Genomic DNA, 10,942 nt, shown 5'->3' on the forward strand with positions numbered 1-10,942 from the left:
TGCTAGCAGAAGACAGGAATGGCTTGCAGCCTGTGGGCTTGACTTGCGTCACAGCTAGTTAAGCCTGTATTTTCACTGCAGAAGTTTAGTGCTTTAGTCTTTAATGATGCAGTATAAGGTAGTGCGTGGCATTCAGCTGGGAAACCCCATACACCACAGAAAAGATACCTTCAGGTCCCTAATCCTTCTGCCCTGCCCAGCTTTCATTAAAAAGACTTAAGCATACACAGAGGGTTTTGCAACAGGCAAGATAACCACAGAGCCTCCTCCTGAGGTGCCAAGGCAGGAAAGGTAAGCACAGAGACATTGAGCTGAGCAGCAAGCACCAGCTTCCACTGTCACAGTTGTTTTTGCAGGATTAGGGAGCATCAGAAGTATCCTGCCACTGGTACACCCAGGATCACAAGGCACATCTCTGGCATGGCACAGACCCAGGCTGCCTTTACACCGAGGCAGATGGGGTATAATCCCATGGTCAGGCAGAAAAAAAAAAGTTGTACTGGCTGATGGCAAGGCCTGCCTGGCATTAATTCCTTCCTCCATCTCTCCTTCTGCCCTGTGACAGCACCACATGGCTAGTGTCAGGCAGATCTCCTGGACTGGTTCCTCTCAGGAAGAGCCCAGCTGCAGGTGGCATACAGCAAGACAACCCCACAACCCATCTACAAGCTCTCCCTTGGCCTTGCAGCTCAAGGAACGTGATGCAGTTTAGGCTATTGGGTCAGACCCGTAGTCCAAGGGGCAGAAGTATTGCAAAGTGCAGTTGACCCCTACCCTGCCTTTCAGCTTGCAGTTCACAAGCCCACCTGCCTGAACCCCATCTTCTTGCGACAGGCACGTCATCTTCACGCAGCGGAGACTGCCCAGCCCAGCCCCAAGACAAAGTTGCTCTGCTCACTACAAGACATCCCAACAAAGCGGCTCCTGCTCTTACCCTCTTCCACTTGCTGTTTACGCACAGTACATGACTACACACTGAGTCACTGCCCGCTGAAACACAACAGGAATATTTGATCCCTGGACTTCACACATTACTAACCTAACTGAAGGAAAGCCCTGGCAACAGAGCAGAAACAGGAGAGTTAGCTAGATCAAATCCCACTCAGCTGAAGCTTGCAACTCCCTCTCCATATATTTCAGTTTGATTTCTCCTCCAATCAAACTAAGAAACTAATTTTCCTTGAATCCCACCTGGCCTAAACCCATTTCAGAAGAACATTCCACCACAGGGAGCCAGCGTTTCGGCAACAGGGCGCTGGGGCCAGTTCCCTCTCTCGGTTCATGCTGCTACCTTTATAATCAGCACTGCCACTTCACTAGCAAGGCTCAGCCAGCATCCCCCAGGCCAGGCTGGCATCTCTCCCTGACTCCGGCCACCTCTGCCTTGAGCGTGCAGCCATTTGCAGGCAAACCACAGGCCCTGGCTTTTACGCCTCTGAATCACCCCTGGGGTGGATCACACTCGGGACCTCGAGACCAGTGACAGTGCTCGCTTCAGATTAATAAACCCAACATGAAAACCCAGCTACACCGCCCTTCTGTCGTTCAGAGATCAAGGAGACAGGAGTCTCGAGGCACCAGATCCAAACTCCCACCAGCACAATCTCCTTATTAGCAGAGCCTGCGGAGATCATCAACAAAACTAATACCAACTCTGCAATAATTAGTGTCAAAGTCCTGCCAGGGATGGGAAAGGTACCTTGAGAGAGGAGCACAGCATCTCTGTCTCTTCTAGCACCTTCTGGAGCGACTCTATTGTGGCATTCCGCACATCCAGAGTGTCCCTCAGCCCATCCACAACAGCCTGGCATTCCCGCTTTTCTTTCTCTGGAAAAGAAAAAAAGAAAAAGGTCACGGCCCAGTAACCCAGACTTCAGCTGCCCCACAGCAGCAGGAGCAGAACAAACCGCTTGCAGCCTCAGGCTCCAGGCTGCTAGGAGTTGGCCACTCCTGTAGAGAGTCATTTCCCTAAGTGCTGTCTGCACCAGGGGTTGTACTGAGCAATTGCTTCTCCCAAAGCCAGCAGGCTTCAAGGTTTTCTTCCCTAAAGATAACAAGTTCCCTTTAATAGCTTTCCAGCACCAGCCCTGCTAGCGTTAAGCTGATGCATCTTAACTCTCGCACGCTCTCAAAGCCGGGCTTGCACAAGGAAAACATTTCTCTTGAGTTCCACTGAGCTGTCACAGAGCTGAAGAGCCGAGCCCTGAGCTCAGCCTCTCCACATGGAACCTTTCGTGCGTGGAAGCCCTTCGGGGGCCGTTGGGTGGCTGCGTACAGCGATGCCCTACGCCACTGCGTCAGCACGCTGCTGCAACTACTCTCACCACGGCACCTACAGCAAAGGGCAAGAGGCAGCAAAGCAGAGCTCTGCTGGGTTCTCTGCAGGACATAACGACAGCTTTAAGTAGGTTCCCCACAGTGCCAACTTTTTGCAAATCACAAAACCAAAACTTTTGCAAGTCCTGCTGTCCCTCCCCACGCAGGCAATCCGGGAACAAAGCACCTGCCTCTGACCACCAGAGAGAAGGCAGTGGAAAACAACACCAGACTTCAATTTGTTTTGTCAAGACAAGGGAAGAAGAGCTCACAAAGCAAGAACCATCATCAGAACGTGACAGACCTAAGCAGAGAACAGCCAGCCTCACTGGAAAGCTCAAAGCAGTTGGGCAATGAGGGAAAGCAGCAACCCCTCTGTCTAACCCTGCTTAGAGCAAAGTCTTCAGATCAACATCTTCTGTGTTTGCTAAAACTGCCTGTGGCTCCAGCCTGACAATAGTGGAGAGCAAATCAGTGCCTTTCCAAAAAGCTGTTTTCTCCTTGCAAGCAATCCAGTTTCAAACTGCCACCATGTCCCATGGAAGCACGTCCTGCAGTGCAACTTCACTGCTCGATCAGACAGTAAGAGCCACGTGGGACTGGGGAACAAGAGAGGAACATATCCCAGCAGAAGCATGCAGGTGGTTAGGGAAACACAGATATCTTCCTTAGCAAAGTCTTTTTTCTCCATTGATCTGAATAACTCTTCCTCACCAGAGGCAGCACAGCCTGGAAATACTCCCCTGCATTCCCAGGGACTCCACATCCACCAGAGTTAGGGCTTCCCCCTCCTCCATTCCCAGCTGCCCAGAGGCAGATGGCAGGAGTCAAACGTCCCCGGGCTGCAGGAATGAGTTTTCAGCTCAGAGTGCCTCCCACAGCGCCTGCTGGGTCTGCTCAGAGCTCCGCACCTCTAGAGCCATTTGCAAGCTGATCAGAGACTGGCAATTACACAGCTCCTCTACAGCGCACAGCACAGAGAACATCTTTAAGTGAAGAATTTATACGCAAGAACCACCAGAGAGCAGAGTGCCCACAGCAAAAGAGGCAGGAGGTGGGAAGGAGCTTCTCATTTCCAATGTGAAAAGAGAATGGGACGGGGAATGTCAAATCCAACCTCTACTCACCAGAAGCTGAGAAGATGAGCAGGCCTTCGAGCAGTTTTTCTTGGATAACATCCTAGCAAGAATCCCAGCCACCTTCCCCAGAAGATCTGGCGCTCTACCAAGTCACTAAACCCAACCAAGCTGGCAAGAGGACAGGCCTCAGAACAGAGACGTGCAGACCATCCAATTCTGCTCTTGGGCTAAGGACTGAATCTTCAATCTACTGGCTATTCATGTCTGTCTCGTGCACACAGGGAAGGCAGAGGAAAGACGACTCTCGGGGCGTGGGTGAGCCCCCAGCATTCTTTAAAGACTTTTTTTTTCCCCTTCTGCTACTGTGTCTTTGGATTTCTGTCACTCAGACTGACATTTTCCTTTTGCTGCTCATGACTCATGTTCTGATGACAGGCTGCCTACAGACGATGCTTAAAACCCATCGACAAGTCTCCAGGGCTTTTGCTTTTCCTGCCTCCCTCAAACATCCTCTAAAATTAAAGATGGGAAAATGGAAGCACACTCTCTGAACTCCGTCTGCTCTTCGCGCGACACATGTGGCACTGCAACAGTGAAACAAATCCAAAGCCTTCCCACTGCTGCTCGGGCACCACTTTTACCCCCCCAACTGTTAGAGGGAACAAGCCTTTGCCATATGCAGCTGTGAGTTTCCCAGTGAGCAAACCAAGGGTTTCACTTTCAGCAAGCCTGCTTCAGATACAGCTACGCTGCACTTTTGCAGCTTGTGATTAGGAAGAGGGGCAAAAAAATGGTATATATGTCTTTCAACTTGCAGAGAGCTCCCCAGTTACAGCAGAGCTGGGCCAGGCTGTGGACTCTGGCTCTGTCATACAACCTTTGTACAACTTCAGGTGGTCTCGCCTCAGAAACAGCTCTGAAGAAACTGCTCCAACAAAAGAGTTTGCAGCCTGTACCATGCCTTCACCTTCAGAGAGGGATGGGCTCTGCATTGGGGTTCCTCAGCCCTGGGCAAGACATCTAGCACAGACAGAGCCCAGGATTTGCTGATCGCGGGCTACCAATCCCTCGCCGGCAACTGGAACTCACCTTTCATGGAAAGCTGAGCCTTCACCTTGTCCAGTTCGTTCTGAAACACAACACAGAAAAAACGATTAAGAAATGCCCTGCAGAGGAGCTTTCGCCACATCTTAAAAGGACCCGAGAGGTTTCTCAGCAGGACATTTGCACTGGCCAGGCGCTAAGAAGAGAACGCAGTAGCACAAGCACCAAGTTACAAGCAACCACTATCACAGGGAACGCAAAGAGCACCTCCAACTGGCATTCTTCAGGGGGAGAAGAGAAGATCCCAGTTTTGTCTTAGCCTTGTCAACCTTGTGTTTCTCACACTGTCAGTCATCTTGTTTTAGCTGGATAATTTTGGAAGGTTCTCAGGGAAACACAGGAAATCAGACAGGAACAATTTTTGTAACGTTCTACCTAAACAAGGCAATAAGGCAGGGATGTTGCCAGACTAACTGGATTGAGAGTTGCTTTGAACTGAAGTGAACTTTAATCAGGTGCAGGTGGGAGAGAGGAGGGCATGTCCAAATGTCCGAAAAGGTAGCCAAGCATACAATCAAAAGGCACCAGCTAGCATTCCAACAGCTAACAGCTCAGTCAAATGGCCATAAACAGATTGCCGATAAACCAATCTGTACCAAACTGAGGGCACATAACATCTCCTGGGTGTCACAAGGGTCTGGGGAAGGTCAAATGTTTCTAATGTCTTCATTAAGGATCAGAAAGAGGCAAATGCCCCATAGTTTAAGTTGTAGATAATGAAGTGATTTCATTACGAACACTGACAAATAGCCAAAGGAAGTATTAGAGATATTACAGAGAGGGGCAATATATAAATATATATATGGCAATATATAAAAATATATATGTGTGTATATAAAAAAAGAGAGAAGTATATACAGGAAAGAGTCAACAGAAGATGACTTAAAAAGCTGCGTTAGAGAACCGCAGAGGAAAGCGCATAACAAGTCAGGCAGGAACTGCAGTGGAATAAAACCTCAATAAAATGCCAACACAGTACTGAAGCAGAGCACACAAATCTGTGCAACCCAGAACGCTACATGCAAATCTGAGCTGAGAATAGCAGCACCAGTGACCACAGATCTGACGGGACCAGAGCGAAGCGCCGCTAGTGACAATAACGGCAGGGAAGAGAATATGGGATGTAAAGCTCAGTAAGCAGAAGGGACTAAATGCAAAGCCTAGCAGAGCTGACTTGGATTTGCCCCCGAGGGGACAACAGCTGGAGGGCTGACATGGAATTAACTCTGCTGCAGGAACTATTCTGGAGTAGCTTCCTCAGAGTCCTATTCAGGAACGATTAGAGAGCTCACAAGATGTGCTAATTAGCACGATAGCTAGAAATCCCAGGCTACTGCAGGCAGCTATGTAACATTACCTCATTCATCAGCTTAATCTGAAATACCTCATCCACCACCACAGCTCCTAAAGGCTGCTCCCAGTTTTCAGTCTTCTGATAGAAGCTCTCCCCTCTCCGCCAGCCTGAGTTACAAGACCACATTTCCCCCAAGATCAAATGAGCTTATCCTGACCACACACAGACAGCTGTCCTCCCAGGTTTCTACCCTCCCCAGCGGGTTTACAAGCAGGAATCCTCCTCCCTCCTTTTTGCCAAGCTGAAGAAGCCAAAGTCTCCTAATCTCCTTTGGAAGAAGGGCTCCCAGCTCCCCAGATCATAAGCGACTGGAAGTGTCAGGTTCCAGACGAGCCTCACCGAGGTGTTACACCCCAAAACTCACATTTTTCCTGCTCTGGGAACAACCACATGGAGAATGTTCTGATCACTGAGAACCGCCTTTAAGAGCAACACAGGATAAACCCAGGCTCAGCATACAGAAATGCTTGGACATGTCGCGGTGTTCAGCCTGTGGTCTGCAGCTACTCCAGAGAACCAAGTTCTCTCTGGTGTTTCAGTTGAAACTGATGCCTGGTGGTAGGAAGCAAAGCAGCCCCGACAGTCCTTTAGCCGTAAACATTTCAAAGCAGAAGAAAGAGTGAGGAATAGCACCAAAGACAATTATTATCCAAAAGATAATTTGGATACTTCTGCAACAACAGGAAGAGGTTTCAGATTGAGGGAGCTCTTCCAACCACTTATAACTGGGTGCATAAGACTGGTTCTCAGAAGAGCATCCCAGGCTTGGCTCCCCAAGACGACAATCGGACTGCAGCTACACACTCAGCTTTCTAGCACACTGAAGCACGCTCCCTCGCCTCAGTCCAACCTTTTCATGGCAGGAAGCCAAATGCTCATTTCAGGACATCTGCGGGCTGCATAGATACAGCTCCAGTTGATTACGGAGCTGAGTGCCACTCTACACCCAGACTCTTGGAAGGACAGGCAGTAGTTGCCAACAAACCCTGGATTTGGGGGCTTTTCCAGCTGAAATCACTTCTGGCTGAGGAAGTCACCAATTCTTTTTGCAGACAGAACTCCACTCTAAATGGACACTAAATCCCACCTACAATGGTCACCCATGTTCTTAAGGTGCTGCACGTCCTCCAGAAACAAGGCAGCACACAGCGTGGAACTGGTGACAAACCAGCATTGGCCCAGCAGCAACCTGAATCCATGCACAGGGCAGTAAATACTCATACAAACTAACTACGCTAATGTACTCGGAAAATATTTGTGTCTTCCCCATTAGATGGTGACCTCAGTGTTCTCACTGGGAAAGCTGCACACTCAGGGCTAGATGTTGCTCTGACGGCCACACAACAAACTTCATAGGAGCATGATGAGTTACCATCAAGCTTGTTGTGCAGGAGCAGCTCCACGGTCCTGCCCTTGAGCAAGGGAGCAGTTCTTCAGCACAGACTGCCTGGAGGGGTCAGCTGGGGGAACCCATCTTGGACCCTGGGGTAGGGGTGGGGGGGAGGGAACAGGAAGCTTTTCTAGGGTAATTTTCTCCAGTCAACCCATTTCTGAGTCACTCATTTATTTACACTTGCGAGAACAGATCTAAATATGTACTAAAGGCAATGTTTATCTGCTCCGAGCCATTGCTTTGCTTCTAGGGCACCGAGCTTCAAGTGCCCAGAGATGCTTTTCATTTCCTCAGCACACATACTTTGGCCTTCAGTTTCTTTATTAGCCGTCTTCGAGAATGACAGCGCTACTGACACTATAGTCTGGCTGGCTTTATTTTAAAAACATACAATATACATATAGCATTGTCATGGCAACTGCTAATTATGGTAATTGCTGCACATGCTGATTCTAAACACAAGAGGGTACAAGCGTCCCATTATACCAAGGTCGACCAATTACTTTTTTTTGGAACAGATCACTCCCAAGACATAAGGAGCCATGCTTCATCCATACTGAACAAAGGAGAACACAGAACAGCCACTCTGCATTCATCCCTTCTCACCCCCAGCTCTCCGCACCCAAGGGTGACACTTGGAGAACATCACCCAGCACCCCAGCTCCAGCCAGCTCCCCGTAGCAAGGGCCCAGCCTCAGCACTGTCCACCACTGCTGGTGCAGCTTCTGGCAGTTCTTTTCCTAATTTATCTTGGGGAACCAAGACTTTATTATCACCACCCTGCCCCACTCCCTTACAGTCCGTGCAAACAAACCTATCTCCAGGGAAGTGAGGAGGTGGCACTTCCTCTAACAGCCCCTTCTTTCCAGAGGGGTTAGCAGGGCTTGCATGCAACCGAACCATAGATCCCGGCAGCAGTTCATTGCATTTGGGATTTTCCTTCTCCTGCCATTTGGAAAAGCTCTGTAGCCTCATCCCGAAGGCCTTGAGACCCAAGGGAGAAGCAGCAGCTGGATGTTTACTTGATGCTGCTTCAGGAGGTTTCCAGGTAAGGTGAGAACCAGAAGGAAGAGCAGTGAAGTATAGGTGGCTTCTTGAGTCACCACACAGCATTTGGTCGGAGGAACTCTAAACCACCACACAGACTTCCTCACAACAGAGCTGAGACTAGGCGAGGGCCAAGAGAGAGAACAGAGACCAGCAGGAGACACTGATGTGCTTCAGGTCTGAAACAGGAGCACAGCGAGCACCGGCTCAGGACGCAGCTGCTGGCAGAGGAGCAGCAGCCCAGGCCACACTTCCAAGCTGCTGAAGCATCACCCAATGGAAGAACCACCCAGTCAAATTACCTGCAGGGTCTCTGCATCCGGTGCTGTCTGCTCCTCCAGGGCAACATCAAAAAACAGCTTATTGATGATGTGTCTTTTGCTGACCTAAACACAGGAAACAGAAGAGGTTGATGAGCACAGGTATGGAAACAACAGATATGGAAGACAGATGGAGGGGGAGAAGGTACCATCTTGTCACGAGGCCACAAAAGGCAAGTCAGATCACATGCTCAACGCCATTAGCAACGATGCTCTGCTTTGGATCATCAGCACAGCAGCAGACCCCCCCACTCAGTTTTGGGAACACGACTCCAGCCAAGCTCCTGAGCCACAGCAGAAAGATTCAGGCATTTCTGAATCAAGTGCAGTCTGTTCTCTGGCAGCTAAGGCCCAAGCAGCTGACGCTGAGCTAACACGATGCCAAATCCTAAGACAGAAGTACGTGCTGCTTTCTGCAGGCAGAAGGTGCTGTAATTGAATTTGATAGCTCTCCACACCTCCCCCATGCAGCTACAGCTTTGTGTTTTAAGTATTATATACAGTCATGACACCAGCTAATTGCATAGTTACTGCTACATAAGATGTTATTTCGCGATAACTCCATGGTAACCCGGAGATGTAAGAGGCAGTGAAGAACAGAGGGAATCAACAAGTCAGGGAAGGAACAAGGGCCAAGACCTTGGGAGGAAGAAAGAAGCACGAACAGGGAACAAGCCCAAGCTGCAGCTGGCTAAAACCTACATCCGAGTGCGAGGCAACATCTCCTGCAGCCACTACACACCAAGGCCTACTGGTGGCATCAAGGCTGGTGACACAAGGGACTTCAAAGAAGTTCAGGTCCCTATTAAGCCACTGGATCCCCAAGGCCTGGCTTCCCATCTCAGAAGCAGAGCACATCCTTCCCTCCCCAGCCTTTGCTTTTCTCAAAGGGCCGAGTACTGCAAAGCAAGGACTCGATCATAAGGACCAACTGCAGCAGAACGGGCTGCTTACCTGACAGCAAGCAGCAGGCTACTCTAGAAACACAAGTCAGATGTCCCGATTAACCCTTTCCAGGCCTTTCTATCATTATGCCAATTCTTACTCAGCCTAAATAAAAGCCGTGAAAACACAGAGGCCCTTTCTAGAGAAGCTACAATACAGACAGCAGCAGGGCACCCTCAGACCACCCCTTCTGATCACAAGGGTTGCTGAGGGGAGTTCACCCTCTAAGCCTTTGGGAAGAGCTTCAAGTGACAGAAAACTCCCGCGCTTCATACCACGAGCCTTTTCCTCATATCACCTCATGCCTAGGCCACAGCCCACTGGTGCCGTTTGCAGAGCACCAAACCACGGAAATACAGGGGGGTACATAGGTGATGGTTTTACCTGGATTCTGCACTGAGGGCAAGTCCGGCTCGGTGCTGTGTCAAACCACTGGATGAGACTGAGAAAGGAAAAGAAAACATATGGTGAATCCTTAAAATCTAGGGGTGCTGCTCCCAGGGGCCACCCTGGCAACTCACCAGGAGACAGCAGGGTGAGACTCCTTTCTACAAACTAAAAAGAAACGCAAACATTTAGTCCAGAGGTGCAGCTAACAGGAACGCCGTGTTCCAGCACGCATGCTCTACCTTCGCCTCCGAGACAATTCCCAGATGAATTTAGCATGCAAGCTTATCTTTACCAGGGCAGATTTTTTACAGAGCTCAGATCTCCCTGGGAGAGAGTCTTTGAACAACTGTAGCTTCGCAGGAGCAAATAGATCCACATGCAGAGCAGCACAAGAGCTGCTATATCAGGATACGACAGCCGAGAGATCCCCAGTTTGGTCAGCTCCAAAGGGTGCCGCTGACACCAAACAAGGATCTGCAGAGCAAGGGGGGATGGGGCCGGTCTCTGCTCCGAGATGATGAATGCAAACCTGTCGGGCTCCCCAGGAGAGTCACTAACGCGTTTTGCGACCAAGCCATCACGTCACACTTGGAATGGTTTATTTTTGGAGCAGGGTAACGACCTGGAGCCGGCAGGTTACCTTTGGAAGCTCTCCCTTCTCTGCTGGCTGTTAGAGGAGAGTGAGCCCGAGCTGTGCCGCTGGTTCAGAAGTGACCATTGCACCTGCGAGCGGTGGTCCCTCGCCACGTTAGTTAGGGAGAACAGCAAGCGCCCACTCCCTCCACACACATAGTTTATTTCCTCAGAAGAACCGTTTCCTTCCACCTCAAACCCTTGCAGAACAGTTCCAGCAAAAAGAGAAACACCCCGTGCAGGAGCAATGCACTGGCGCTGGCCCTCCCGGAGAAGGGAGGCCACAGGAGCGAGAACACAGCTCAGGGACGGGGCTCCGTGCCCTCCCCTACATCCCCGCAAAGCGGAGCCGCTCCCAGAG

The 10,942-nt window shown here is 50.1% G+C and overlaps 1 protein-coding gene across 1 annotated transcript in view; it reads right to left on the bottom strand.

Moving 5' to 3' along the window:
• TRAIP (TRAF interacting protein) overlaps positions 1–10,113 on the bottom strand; it is a gene marked incomplete at its 5' end in the record, with an annotated part of 18,927 nt that extends 8,814 nt beyond the window's left edge. The window contains 5 exons of the mRNA XM_010294801.1: positions 1,700–1,827; positions 4,485–4,524; positions 8,596–8,679; positions 9,943–10,000; positions 10,080–10,113. Coding sequence (XP_010293103.1) covers positions 1,700–1,827; positions 4,485–4,524; positions 8,596–8,679; positions 9,943–10,000; positions 10,080–10,113 — 344 coding nt within the window. The remainder of the gene's footprint in view (positions 1–1,699; positions 1,828–4,484; positions 4,525–8,595; positions 8,680–9,942; positions 10,001–10,079) is intronic.
• Between the last annotated feature and the right edge of the window lie 829 nt (positions 10,114–10,942).

Source organism: Phaethon lepturus, unplaced genomic scaffold (assembly GCF_000687285.1).
Source record: "Phaethon lepturus isolate BGI_N335 unplaced genomic scaffold, ASM68728v1 scaffold48270, whole genome shotgun sequence".
NCBI classification, from domain to species: Eukaryota; Metazoa; Chordata; class Aves; order Phaethontiformes; family Phaethontidae; genus Phaethon; species Phaethon lepturus.